Genomic DNA, 14186 nt, shown 5'->3' with positions numbered 1-14186 from the left:
AGCCCATCCAGGGACACCTCCCAGTGTCCCAGGGTGCTCCAGCCTGGCCTCGGACACTTCCAGGGATCCAGGGGCAGCCACAGCTTCTCTGGGAATTCCTTCCCAAAATCCCACCTCTCCCTGCCCTCTGGCACTGGGAACCCATTCCCTGTGTCCTGTCCCTTCATCCCTCTCTCCCTCTTTCCCGTAGCTCCCTCAGGGACTGGAATCCTCAATGAGGTCACCCCAAAATTCCCCTTTTCCATCCCAATGCTCTCCTCCCTCTGGGTTTTCAGGAATTCCATGCCCCTCCCGGCCCTGAGCTCCAGCAGACACAACCACGGAGGGAGCTGAGCTCCCAACCCTCAGCTCCCCAGCGAGGCAGAGGCTCCATGGAAAAGGATTTTTTTTTTTTTCAGGAACAGAGGGATTGTGACAGCCCTGTGACTTCCCCAAAGGCCACGGGCAGGGATTCCACTGCTGGCTCCTCTCCCAGCACAGCACAGCACAACGAGGAGGGTCCTGCCCTCCCAAAAAGGAACACTGAGAAGCAAAAAGGAGGCACGGCTCCTCTTTTCACAGCTCTGCAAAATCCCTCTTCAAGGAAGAAATAAAAATTCCCTGAACTCTCCCACGCTCTGCAAGTGGCCGAGTTAAAAAGCAGGACAAGAAGGAGAAAAGGGTTTGTTCTTGGGGGAGCAGGGAGGATTTTGCTCTGAGTGAGAACTGGCTGAGCACAGCAGGAGCCTCACAAGTTGTTATTTTTTTTTTCCCGTGGTTGGGAATAAAAGTTTTCCCAACCCAGGCGCCCTGGAAAAGCAGCGAGAGCTGCAGATGTCACCGTGTCCACGGGATGGTGCCACTCCCTCAGTGACAGCACCAACCCCTTGTGAGGAAACAAAAGTGAAATTAAATCCGATTATCAGCTCTGCTGCAGCTCCTCCGGGAGGCTCCGATGGCAGCACCACCCCCCTCACCACCACAGAACTCGATTTAAACTCTTCCTGGTTTTTGTTAAAAAAAAATAGAGGAGTTTGGGAATCAGTAGAGAAAGAGAGGTGGGAAAAAAAACGGTGCTAAAAAGCCACTGGTGAAGTTTTAATGACTGACCAGCAGGTCTGTGACACCTCCCACGGAGGTGACAAATATCCCAAGGGCTCTCCCATGGAATTCCAGGACAGAGGGTGGCCCGTGGATGCTCCTGATCCTCAGGGAAACCCAGCGAGGGTGAGGCTGCAGCACACGGGGACTGCTGGGACACAGCCAAGCTCCTCCAGATCCCCCTCCCAGCCCCTCTGGCTCCTTGAAATTCGGAGTGGCTGGAGCCCATTCCCCAATTTGCCACATCCCAATCCTCCCTCCTGGCCTGTTTGCTGTCCCTGTCCACGTTCCAGAACTTTCTACTTCGTTTTTTGATGCTCCTCTGAGGGATCCGGGGCTGGGCCAGGAATCATCACAGTCTGGAAAAGCAAGGGACAAAAATCAGCAGGAAAAAAGGGGAGCAGGGGGTTCTGGAAAGGTAAAAAAGTGGGGATCGAATGGAGGCAGGAGAAGGGAATGGGATGGGAAGCCTTGAATTATGCTGGAATTCCCCCCTCCTTCTTCTCCAAGATCTATTTTTAGCAACACAGGGAGCCAGAGACAGGTTGGGCACAGAGGGAAATAATTCCCAAAATTATCCCACACCTGCTCTCAGCCATTCCAGGCCCTCAGCCTCCCATTCCAGCTCCCAGGGGCTCCAGGGAACAATTCCATGGACATTCCAAACAGCTCTGCCTTGGATTAAACCCCCACCTTGCCCTCCCAGGCAGCTCAGCTTTGTCCAGAATGATCCCCCAGGGATCTCCACTTTTTCCCCCCAAAACCATCTCCATTTTCCAGGCTTTTCCCACCTTAATGATGGGATCCTTGGGTGGGGCCCAGCCTGGGACAATCTTCCCGTGCATCCTCCAGGTTCCATAGGGGTTCACCAGGTACTTCTCAAACACAACATATTCCAGAACATCCTTGGGAATCTCCTCCCCACCGTACATGAGCCGCCCAAAGCGGTCATAGATGGCCAAAATCTGGCAAAAGATCCAGAAAAAAAAAACCAAAAAACACCAGGATGGATGGGGTTAGGAGTGAGCTGGGATAGCAGGAGGCGTCCCTGCCCATGGGATGGGATTTAAGGGATTTCCAACCCAAAAAAGGTTGGGATTCTCAGCCCTGGGCTGGCGGCAGGTTGGGGTTGGGGAGGGAAGATGGAGGGATGGATTTTCCTAGGAGGAAAGGCTGGGAAAATTTAAATTGTTCAGCCTGGAGAAGAACAGCTCCTGGGTGACCTAAGTGTGATCTCCCAGGTCCTGAAGGAACTGACAGCAAACACAGACAAGGAGAAATGGCTCCAAACTGAACTTTAGATGAGATGTTGGGAAGAAATTCCTCCCCAAGTGAGGGGCTGGAATGAATTTCCCAGAGAAACTTTGGCTGCCCCACTCTGGAAGTGTCCCAGGCTAGGTTGGATCACCCTGGGACTGAGAGGGGTCCCTACCCATGGCAGGGGTGCAATGGGATGGGATTTAGGGTCTTTCCAACTCAAAAAAAGTTGGGATCTCCATGCTGGACTGTCAGCAGGTTGGGGTCAGTGAGGAAATTTGGATTCCTCACTATGGGGAGGGGCTGGCATGGATTTCCCAGGGAATTTGTGGCTGCCTCATTCCTGGAAGTGTCCCAGGCCATGTCAGAACACCCTGGGACAGTGAGAGGGGTCCCTGCCCATGGCAGGGGTGCAATGGGAGGGGATTTAGGATATTTCCAGAAAAGACTGGGATCTCCATGCTGGACTGTCAGCAGGTTGGGGTTGGTGAGGAAATTTGGATTCCTCACCATGGGGAGGGGCTGGCATGGATTTCCCAGGGAATCTGTGGCTGCCTCATTCCTGGAAATGTCCCAGGCCATGTCAGAACACCCTGGGACAGTGAGAGGGGTCCCTGCCCACGGCAGGGGTGCAATGGGAGGGGATTTAGGGTCTTTCCAACCCAAAAAAGGTTGGAATCTCTGTGCAGGGCTGGCAGCAGGTTGGGGTTTTTGGATTTTGGGGAATTTGGATTCCTCACTATGGGGAGGGGCTGGAATGGATATCCCAGGGAATCTGTGGCTGCCCCACCTTGGAAGTGTCCCAGGATGTTGGATGACCCTGGGACAGTGTGACTGGATGGGATTTGAGATCCCTTCGCTCCCAGCCCGGCCCGGGGGCCCGTGGCAGGGCTCACCTGGCGGCTGTGCATCCTCACTGTCACCTGTCCGTACAGGTTGCCGCGGTTCATGACGCCCTCACAGCGCACGTGCACCACCCTGGGCGGCTCCAGGGACTCCACAAACCTCCAGCGGATGGTTCTGTACCTGTTCCCACACACCATGTCCTGCCACGAGAAATCACCTTAGAATTCATTAAGGTAATTAACGATCTGTGCATTCCCGACAGAGAAAAAAAAATCAGCTCCAAATCCGTCGGGATGTGAATGGGACAGTGATAAAACGTCGCAAATGTTTTATTGGTTGTTGATTAGTTTTGGGTTTTGCCTCTCGTGGCCTAACTGATTGTTCTGTGATTGATTTCTATGGTGAGACTTCCAAAATTCTAAATTCCAACGCTTTCTTTGCTGTACCCAGAAAAAAAATTAAGGCTTTTTAAACTTGGCGATGCCTTAAAAAAAAAAAAAAAAAAAAAAAAAAAAAAAAAAAAAAAAAAAAAAAAATCATGGAAAAATTCCATTAAAAATGAAGCAGAGAATGAAATTTAAAGAGCTTTAAATGCCATGGAAGTGACCCAGGCACTGATCCCTGCTCCCCAGAACCCAGGGAATGACTGGAGCTGTTCCAGGAGAAGGTTAGGTTGAATTTTAGGGAAAAGTTCCTCATCCAGAGGATTTTTGGGCACAGGAACAGCTCCCCAGGGAATGATCACAACCCCAAGCCTGGGAAGGTTCAGACAATGCTCCCAGGGATGGGATTTTTTGCAAAGTGCAGGGCCAGGGCTTGGATTGATGATCCCTGGGGGTCCCTTCCAGCTGAGGATATCCCAAAATTCCGGGCACTTACGGGGAAGCAGCGCTCGGTCACCAGGGAGTGAAGTTTCTGCTTGTTAAAGCTGCAAAGAAAAGAGTTCCCCACAAATTCCCCCTTTTCCCCTCACAAAATTCCCGCTTTTTCCCCCCCCTCACAAAATTCCCGCTTTTTCCCCCCCCTCACAAAATTCCCGCTTTTTCCCCCCCCTCACAAAATTCCCGCTTTTTCCCCCCCCTCACAAAATTCCCGCTTTTTCCCCCCCCTCACAAAATTCCCGCTTTTTCCCCCCCCCCACAAAATTCCCGCTTTTTCCCCCCCCTCACAAAATTCCCGCTTTTTCCCCCCCCTCACAAAATTCCCGCTTTTTCCCCCCCCTCACAAAATTCCCGCTTTTTCCCCCCCCTCACAAAATTCCCGCTTTTTCCCCCCCCTCACAAAATTCCCGCTTTTTCCCCCCCCTCACAAAATTCCCGCTTTTCCCCCCCTCACAAAATTCCCGCTTTTTCCCCCCCCTCACAAAATTCCCGCTTTTCCCCCCTCACAAAATTCCCGCTTTTCCCCCCTCACAAAATTCCCCCCTTTTTCCCCCCTCACAAAATTCCCGCTTTTCCCCCCTCACAAAATTCCCGCTTTTCCCCCCCTCACAAAATTCCCGCTTTTCCCCCCTCACAAAATTCCCGCTTTTCCCCCCCTCACAAAATTCCCGCTTTTCCCCCCTTTTTCCCCCCTCACAAAATTCCCGCTTTTCCCCCTTTTTCCCCCCTCACAAAATTCCCGCTTTTCCCCCTTTTTCCCTCACACAAATTCCCACTTTTCCCCTCAAAAATTCCCATTTTCCCCACACGGGTCAGGGAAGGGCCTTACTTTGCCAGGGAGTTGTGGGCCTCAATAAATATTTCCTGGGCTTTCTCAGGGAAGGTTTTGGTGCTGAAATCCGGGTCATGATCCTTGATCTTCCGGAGGCTGGGAAAAGAAAAAAAAAAAAAAAAGAAAAAAAAAAAAAATCAAGGGAAAAGCAAATCGGAGCAGTCCTGGCTGTTTGGATCCTACAGGATTCAATCCCAGCTTTTACCAGTTGAGAATTGAATATTTCCCACTAAGACAAAACCTTCAGGTGGTCATAAAAGAGAAAAATATAAAGAATCCTAAAATAAAATTCGGAGTTCACAGTGTGGCCATTCCCAGAAGGAGAGGTGGGAACTACTGGGGAAGGGGAACAATAACAACAATGGAAAAAAAACTCCTTAATCCTAAAACATCATCCAGAAATCTCTCAGCCCCTTCACAAAGGGTTGAGGGGTCCTGGGGGGCCTGGAGGTGACCTAGGGGGACACAGGGGTGTCCTGGGGGGGGGGTTCTGAGGGAATTTGGGGGAGTTTTGAGGAGATTTGGGAGCGCTGGGTGGCTTAGAGGGATAAAGGAGGGTCCCAGGGGGAGTTTTGAGGGGATCTAGGGGCGGTCCTGGGTGGCCTCGAGGTGACCTAGGGGGACACAGAGGTGTCCTGGGGGGATTTGGGCGAGTTTTAAGGGGATTTGGGGGCTCCTGGGTGGCCTGGAGGTGACCTTGGAGGGACACAGGGGTGTCCTGGGGGAGTTTTGAGGAGATTTGGGGGGTCCTGAGTGGCCTGGAGGTGACCTAGGGGGACACAGGGGTGTCCTTGGGGGATCTGGGGGGGGGTCCTGAGGGGATTTGGGAGGTCTTGGGTGGCCTGGAGGTGACCTAGGGGGATACAGGGGTGTCTTGGAGGAATCTGGGGAAGTTTTGAGGCGATTTGGGAGGTCCTGAGTGGCCTGGATGTGACCTAACAGGGACACAGGGGTGTCCTGGGGGAATTTGGGTGAGTCCTGGGTGGCCCAGACATGACCTAAGGGGGACACAGGGGTGTCCTGGGCGAGTTTTGAGGAGATTTGGGGAGTCCTGAGTGGTCTGGAGATGACCTAAGGAGACACAGGGGTATCTTGGGTGGCCCGGAGATGACCTAAGGGGGACACAGGGGTGTCCTGGTGGAGTTTTGAGGAGATTTGGGAAGTCCTGGGTGGCCAGGGGGAATTGAAGGAGGAATATCTGCCAGGAACAGAGGCAGGACAGGCAGAGCAGAGCTGCTGCAGCAGGCTAATTGAGCTAATTAGCTAACGAGGGGTACGTACGCCAGCTGGGACGCCGCTGTTTGCCTCAGCTTCTGCACCTGCTGCTTCACACCGTCCTTGGACAGCGAGGTCAGGCGGGCATCGCCCTCAGGAGGGACGTAGGGATCCATGATTTCAGCTGGCATGGGGAAAAGCAGCTCAGGACCGAGGGAATGAAGAGGGGAAATCAAGAGCACGCAGAGAATTCCTGGGCTAAGCTCGTCCACAGGTGCTGCTCTCTGCTCTTCCCTCACAACTCAGGGAAAAGGGGGGAAATGGCTTCAAAACGAAGTTTAAAAGGGATTTGGGGATTGAATTCTTCCCTGAGAGGCTGGGGTGGAATTCCCAGAGCAGCTGTGGCTGTCTCAGTCCCTGGGAGTGTCCCAGGCCAGGCTGCAGCACCCAGGGACAGTGGGAAGTGTCCCTGCCATGGCAGGGGTGACACTGGATGGGCTCTGAGCTCCCTTCCCATCCAAACCATTCCATGATGCCACTTTCCAGATGCATGCTTCACCTTTACAGATGGAGAAACAGACTCCGGATGGGATTTTGGGAAGAAATCCCTCCCTGTGAGGGTGCCCACAGCAGCTGTGGTTGCCCCTGGATCTCTGGGAGTGTCCTAGGCCAGGCTGGAGCACCCAGGGACAGTGGGAATTGTCCCTGCCATGGCAGGGGTGGCACTGGAGGGGCTCTCCCAACCCAAACCACTCTGGGATTCCAGGATTCAAGAAGCTTTGGAGATCAGGCAGAGAAGCCTCTCCTGAGTGAAGGAATTGATTCTCTCTCTCACGCCATCACCCGGCCCGGGCTGGCTCCCCTGTTTTACCCGTGCAAGCCAAGAAGAAGGTGCGCTCTATGCGCTCGTCAGGGAACACGGGCGCCGCGGACTTGAGCCGCCTCTCCCTCTCCTCAGGGCTCAGCTCCCGGGCCCACTCGGGCACCGGCGGGCGCTTCCTCCTGCCCCTCACCGGCACAACGACACAGGACGGGAGCGCCCCGGGACGGAGCAGCGACTCCGCAGCCTGAGGAGAGGCAACAGCAGAGCGCGGAGTGAGCCCAGCACGGCCAGCGCCTCCATTTATTTCCCCTCACGCCTCTCACGCGCTGTCCTTCACCCCCACCGCTCATCCCGAACCTCCCGCAGCTCCCCGGTGCCCCTCACCCCGCTCCTCCCGGCCCCACCTTCCAGCCCAGCCGCGAGGCCTTGCGGCCCAGCCCCGCCGCCATGGCGGCCGCCATCTTTTCCCCGCCGTGGGGGATGACGGGAAGGGGGAGAGTGGGCGGGGCCGCGCGGGGCGCGCGCGCGGGGGGGAAGGGGCGTGGCCGGCGGGAACCCGCGCCGCGCCCGCGAGTGGAAAATTCCATCGGCTGCGGAGCCGGGGGGCGGGGCCAGCGCGGGAGGCTCCGCCCACTCCCCCACCCCACCCCCAGCCCCCACCGAGCGCGCGGAGGGGGGACCCCCGTGGGGGGGTGCAGGGTGGGGGGACCCTGGGCAATGGGGGAGGGGGGGGATGTTAAACCCACCCCCCCCATCCCCCACGCGGGTCACGTGCGACAGGCGAGGACCCCCACCCTGCCCCATAGCGGGGGATGCTGACGGTGTCGGAGTCCCCCCAGACCCGCAGAGCCCCCCCGGATCTGTAGTGACCCCCCCTGGACCTGCAGAGACCCCTCCTCAAACCTGCAGGGCCCTCCCGGACACGCAGAAGCCCCCCCGGACACGTAGGGACCCTTCCCTGGATCTGCAGAGCCCCCCCGGGACCTCCAGATTTGTCCCCCCAGACCCACAGGGCTCCTCCGACCACGCAGAGCCCCCCCAAGCCTGCACAGCCCCCCACCCCGTACACGCAAGACCCCCCTCGGATTTCCAGAGCCCCCCCGGCCCCGCAGAATCCCCCCCAGTTTCCCGCACCCCCCCCCCCAGCAGCTCCGTGCGTTTTGTCCGATGTTTTTGGGATTTCGCATCGCAGCAGCCGCTGGCGCTGATGATGACGAGGGGTCGGGGGCAGGGGTCCCTCGGATATCCCTGGGACAGCACCCCCGGGATGCTGGGGGGCTCGGGGAGGGGGTCCCTCCGAATATCCCGGGGGAACAATCCAGGATGCAGCACCCCCGGCCTAAAACACAAACCGGCTCATCCCAAACCCTCTTCCCTTGAAACCCCATCCCTGGGAGCCGCAGGGACACCCTGGGGATGCTCATCACCCGCCCACGCCCTCGGGGCGAGGCTCGCAGAGCCACAGGCGAGCCCAGCCCGGGGGTGCGAAGCCCGGGGGGGGCTCCTCGGGAGCGGGGGGCTCGCCGGCAGGCTCCGGCCCCTCTCGCTGCGCCTGGCCCCGCTCCCAGTTTGCTTTGGGGACTGTTGATCTTGGCTCCGAGGACGCGTTGCTCCATCGGACAGCTGGTTAATGTGTAGTGACGGCTCCGCTGTGCCCGAGACCGTTGATCCCGGCCCGCGCCCTTATCTGAGCCGGGGGCAGCGGGGACGGGCCGGGAGCGGCCGTGCGGGGCTGGGCTTGGGGGCACGGGGTGGGTCGGGCCCCCCTGGGTGGGGGGATCGCATCTACAGCTCGCCAGCACCTCCCAAAATTCGGCGTGATGCTCCCTGAGAGGGGGGCAAAAATAGCGCAGGGCAGAGAGCGCTTCCCGCAGCATTCCCGGTGGGAAAAGTGGAGCCCTCTGGAAAACTGGGATGAAGCCCCGGGGTTGTGGAGGCAGATCTGGAGAAGCCGGGGCTGAGTCACCGGCCCCAGAGCCCCACGGCCCCGGCGCTTTCCCACGGCTCTGGACTCGTGGGGCTGGGTTTTCCCGGCCCGCCCGGCTCTCCCGGCTGCCCTGGGATGTCATCCCGGCCGGCTTCACCCCCGTGGGCGGCGCTGGGGGGCTCTGGAACCCGTCTGGAGCCACGGCCATGCCCCCATGGGGGGATCCTGTGGGGCTCGGCCCTGGAGCATCCCTGAGGCCATTTGGGATGGGACCGTGGAAATGCCACTGGATGATGTCCCCAGCCCACCTGTGCCCTTCTCCTTGCAAAACCACCACGTGGGGATTTGTCCCGTGGGAGAGCGGGATCAGGGCTGGGATCAGGGCTCAGCACCCGCCCTAAAATGTCCTCGCCAGCTCCAGGCAAAGGCTTGGCCAAATTTGCCTCCATCCTTGTGCAACTTGCCCCAGGTGCCCGGTGGCGAGGCGGGAGGGGACGGGCAGAGCCGCACGCACACAGAGAGAGGAAGATCCAGGGAAACTCAACCCATTCCCAACCCCCCGGGAATGACCCGAGGAGCAAGAGGCCCCGAGAGCTTGGAGCGCTGTTGTCCCCGTGCTCCCGAATACCAGAGATTCCAGCCCTAAGCCGGCGGCCCAGACCTGCGAGGCAGGATTAGCCGGTGCCCTCCGGCTGCTCCCGGCAGCAGAGGCGAAAACTCCAGCGAGAGACAGAGAAGAAAAGAAAAACCACTCTTGGGATTTTTTTTTTTCTTTCTTTCTTCCCCCTTTCTTTATTTTTTTTTCCCCTTTTCCTTGTTTTTCCTAATTAGAAGGGAGCACTGACAGCGGTTGGTGGCTGCAGAGGCTCGGGGCTAATTACAGCCCCTGGTTTCCACCCCGTCCTGTCCGTTTGTCCCCGGGCCCTCCCCAGTCTGGCACTACAGGAGAACCCGGTTTGGTCAGGACACGGCGGAGGAGGCGGCTTCCCCCCGGCTTTCTCCGTGGAGCCTCTCTCTTTCTTCCTTCTTTTTGAATTTTTTTTTTTTTGTTTGTTTCTGGATTCTTGCTGACAGCAGCATCTGTCACCTCCCAGCATCTCCCGTGCCGAGCAGCACCCGTGGAAAGCGCCTTTGCCAAGCACAAGCCCCGTGGCCACCGCGGCCACCGAGACCCCCCCTTCGAGGGCCAGGAGGGCACCCAGTGACCCCGGGTGGCCATCCGGGATGGGAATTAAAGCTCAGAGGAGACAATCCCCTCCGCTGCTCTGCCGTGGAGCCCAGCAGCTCTGCTCCAGGAATAGTTTGATCCTGCCCCTGACCTTCCAGTGGCTGTGCCAGGGACAGTCACCCGCGGCCAGCACCGAGGCAAGGAGGGAGGGGACGGGATTTTTGCCCTGGCAAAGTCCCCCAGCACGGCTGTGTCACAGCTGGGCTCCTCCTGCCGTCCTGCTGCGGTGGCCTCGGGGTGTCCCCAGCGTGGCACGGCCGTCCACTTCCATCCATCAACTTCCATCGAGTCCAATTCCATCCATCCCGGCTGCAAATCCCACGCGGATTTGCAAAACCTCGCCGAACCGTGGGGTCCAGCCCTTCCCTCGCTGCAGGGCGAGACGGGACTTTCCTCCCAGCACCCCGCCAGGATTCCATAAAATCCTGAAACATTCCCTGGGCCGTGTCCCCCCCAATCCCGTGTCCCCGTGTCCCGCCGGGCTCCGCACCCCTCCGAGGCGCTGGCAGCTGGCAGGACGGAGCAGGGCGGCAGCCGCCTGAACCCCCCGCGCGGCTCCAGCTGTTTCCAGCTGTTTCCAGCTGTTCCCTTGTCTCCCTTTCCCTCCCCGGGGCTCTGCAGCACAATGCGGCCCCGCGGCAGCCCCGGATGAACCCGGGCTCGGCAGCGCTGGGTTTTTGTAACGATGTGCTGAGAGCTGTCTGTACTTTCTCTCTCTGCCCCAGTTCGTGCCGCCGGCTCCGTCAGGTCTCAGTGAATCCCTGCTCCCTCCCTGAAATCCCTGCTCCTTCCCTGAAATCCCTGCTCCCTCCTTGAAATCCCTGTTCCTTCCCTGAAATCCCTGCTCCCTCTTTGAAATTCCTGTTTCCTCTTTGAAATTCCTGTTTCTTCCTTGAAATCCCTGTTCCTTCCCTGAAATCCCTGCTCCCTCCCTCGAACCCCTTCTCTCTACCTCGAATCCTATTCCCCTCCTCAAACCCCATCTCTCTCGAATTCCGGCTCCATCAAATCCCTGCTCCCCCCTGCCTTGAGTCTCTACTCCCCTCCTCAAATCCTTTTTTCCCTCCTCAAATCCCTTTTCCTTCCTGAAATCACCATTCTTTCCTCGAATCCAGCTCCCCTCCTCAAATCCCTGCTCAGTCTCTCCACTCCCTGCTCTCTCAGCACTAAATTATCTTTTTTAAACAGCAAAGTACCACTTTTAACAGAAATAAATCTCGTTCGGGAAGGAACGGGAGATCAATCCCAGTTTCCAGTGGTGGAAAGCTAAGAATGATTCCCCAGCCTCCTCCTTAAAACAAGAGTGATTGCAGCACCCCCAAAGCCTTCAGAGCCCTTTTGAGGGGCTGAGATTAATTAAATCCATAATTAACCCCCTATGGAGCTAGCAGATGAATTCCTGGATCCAAAATGGGGCTGTGGCTGCTGCCCCAAAAGCGGGGTGCAGGAAAAGCCGCTGGAATTTTTCACTTTTTTTTTTTTAATATTTTTTTTCCCCATATAAAAGCCTTTATTGTGGATTTTTAAGCTTGCTGTTGGTGATCGTCACACGCCTGACCAGTGTCCCGCAGCACTGACTCGGGACAGGTATTTCCCTGGAATTCTGCTCCCTGCAATGTGTGCAAGGCTTTTCCAGCTGGATTCGTGATGGAGCATCTTCCAGGAGACCCCAGAGTGAGCCCCAAAGGGCTGCAGGACCTCGGGGTCTTCCTGCTCAAGAAATTCAAATTTAAAAAAAAAATTCTAGGATGTGAGCCTGGCCACAAAGCGTTTTCCTGGGAGGGTTGTCCTGAAGTCCTGCAACACCCAGGATTTACCTGGATGCTGCATTTCAAGCATGAGGAAGAATAGGAGGAGGAGGAGGAAGAAAGTGTTTGTAGGCTCAGGGTGGGGACAAAAACAACGCCAGGCTGCTGCCTGGACAAGCCTGGTGGACAGGACACCTCCCTGCTCCACACATCTCATTTTTGTGGCAAAATCCATGAGGTTTTATCTGATTTCACCGCTTTTCAGTGCTGGAGGTGGGCGATAGTGACACGCCGAGCTCCGCTGCCTTATCAGGGTCTGGGGGGCACAGAAGTGGCTGAATCCCTGGGGAAAGGGACCTGTGTCCTCCAGATACGAGCGACAGGCACTGCCCGGGGCCCGGGGGTGCTCAGAGGGCTGGATGGGATAATGGGAACCCTGGAGAAACCCCAACCCGCACGGTGCTGGTTTGGCATCTCTGGGAAAGGGGAGAAATAAAATATAGTGAACAGAGAGGGAAACACGGGTGGCTCAATAGTGGGGGCACCATTGCGGGGCACACCGGGAGCCCCGTTACCGGGGCACACCGGGAGCCCCATTGACTCACACACCGGGAGCCCCATTACCGGGAGCCCCATTACCGGGATCCCCATTAACACAACACTGGGATCCCTGTTACCAGGATCTCCCATTAACAGACATACGGGGATCCCCATTACCGGGGCACCCCAGGATCCTCATTAACTCACGCACCGGGATCCCCGTTACCGGGGCTCACCAGGATCCCCCACTAACAGACGCACCGGGATTCCCATTACCGGGATCCCCATTACCATGATCTCCCATTAACAGACATTCGGGGATCCCCATTACCGGGACTCACCAGGATCCCCATTAACACATACACCGGGATCCCCATGAACACGATCCGGTGTTACCGGGGCTCACCGGGATCCCCATTAACACACACACCGGGATCCCCATTAACATGACCCGGCGTTACCGGGGCTCACCGGGATCCCCATTAACAGACACACCGGGATCCCCATTAACATGACCCGGCGTTACCGGGGCTCACCGGGATCCCCATTAACAGACACACCGGGATCCCCATTAACATGATCCGGTGTTACCGGGGCTCACCGGGATCCCCATTAACAGACACACCGGGATCCCCATTAACATGATCCGGTGTTACCGGGGCTCACCGGGATCCCCATTAACAGACACACCGGGATCCCCATTAACATGACCCGGCGTTACCGGGGCTCACCGGGATCCCCATTAACACACACACCGGGATCCCCATTAACATGATCCGGTGTTACCGGGGCTCACCGGGATCCCCATTAACAGACACACCGGGATCCCCATTAACATGATCCGGTGTTACCGGGGCTCACCGGGATCCCCATTAACAGACACACTGGGATCCCCATTAACATGATCCGGTGTTACCGGGGCTCACCGGGATCCCCACTAACAGACACACCGGGATCCCCATTAACATGATCCGGTGTTACCGGGGCTCACTGGGATCCCCATTAACAGACACACCGGGATCCCCATTAACATGACCCGGCGTTACCGGGGCTCACCGGGATCCCCATTAACAGACACACCGGGGTCCCCATTAACATGATCCGGTGTTACCGGGGCTCACCGGGATCCCCACTAACAGACACACCGGGATCCCCATTAACATGATCCGGTGTTACCGGGGCTCACTGGGATCCCCATTAACAGACACACCGGGATCCCCATTAACATGACCCGGCGTTACCGGGGCTCACCGGGATCCCCATTAACAGACACACCGGGATCCCCATTAACACGATCCGGCGTTACCGGGGCTCACTGGGATCCCCATTAACATGATCCGGTGTTACCGGGGCTGCCCCGTCCCGCAGCACCGGGGAGGGGCGTGGCCAGGGGCAGGGGGGGCGTGTCCTCGGGGGGGGGGGCTGTACCTTCGCGCAGGCGCACTCCGCGCCGCCGCTTACGCAACTCCTCCCGCCGCCTTTCCCCCCCCCCACCCCCCACCCCCTCCCGCCCCCCGCGCGCGCTACGTGCGCGGCCGCGTGGCGCCGCCGCCGCGCGCACGCGCACGCGCCGTCCGCGTGCCTGCCTCCCTGTCTCCCTCCCTCCCCCCCCCCATCCCTCCCTCCCTTCTCCGCTCTCCCCCACCGGGGCCGCCTCGAGCCGGGAGCGCGCGCGCGCGCCCCCGCCCCTCCCTCCTCCTCCTCCTCCTCCTCATCTTCCTCCTCCTCCTCCTCATCCTCCGCTCCCGCCGCTGCTCCCTCTCGGTGTGTCCGTGCGGAGCCGCCGCGTCGCCCTTCCCGCGCCCCCCC

The 14186-nt window shown here is 58.0% G+C and overlaps 1 protein-coding gene across 1 annotated transcript; it reads right to left on the bottom strand.

The window, feature by feature from the left end:
• Positions 1 to 1056: 1056 nt before the first annotated feature.
• On the bottom strand, positions 1057 to 7468 carry MRPL45 (mitochondrial ribosomal protein L45). The gene is made up of 8 exons (XM_014892265.2): positions 7339 to 7468; positions 6983 to 7178; positions 6178 to 6295; positions 4894 to 4992; positions 4063 to 4111; positions 3234 to 3383; positions 1872 to 2045; positions 1057 to 1439 (listed from the first exon to the last, which is right to left on the bottom strand). The coding sequence occupies exons 1-8, from the start codon at positions 7393 to 7395 to the stop codon at positions 1380 to 1382; spliced, it is 903 nt and encodes a 300-aa protein (XP_014747751.1). The 5' UTR covers positions 7396 to 7468; the 3' UTR covers positions 1057 to 1379.
• Between the last annotated feature and the right edge of the window lie 6718 nt (positions 7469 to 14186).

This window comes from Sturnus vulgaris, chromosome 27 (genome assembly GCF_052056855.1).
Source record: "Sturnus vulgaris isolate bStuVul1 chromosome 27, bStuVul1.hap1, whole genome shotgun sequence".
Classification (NCBI taxonomy): Eukaryota; Metazoa; Chordata; class Aves; order Passeriformes; family Sturnidae; genus Sturnus; species Sturnus vulgaris.
The sequence above is the reverse complement of the archived record's forward strand: the minus strand, read 5'-3'. Positions and strand labels throughout refer to the sequence as shown.

What these genes read in the sequence shown, in the direction of transcription:
- MRPL45 (XM_014892265.2), bottom strand. Translation starts at nt 7,395, where the DNA reads ATGGCGGCCGCCATGGCGGCGGGGCTGGGCCGCAAGGCCTCGCGGCTG. An exon ending in CCTCGCGGCTGGGCTGGAAG is followed by an intron (nt 7,179 to 7,338) that starts GTGGGGCCGGGA and finishes GCCTCTCCTCAG; the next exon opens with GCTGCGGAGTCGCTGCTCCG. An exon ending in CTTCTTCTTGGCTTGCACGG is followed by an intron (nt 6,296 to 6,982) that starts GTAAAACAGGGG and finishes TCCCCATGCCAG; the next exon opens with CTGAAATCATGGATCCCTAC.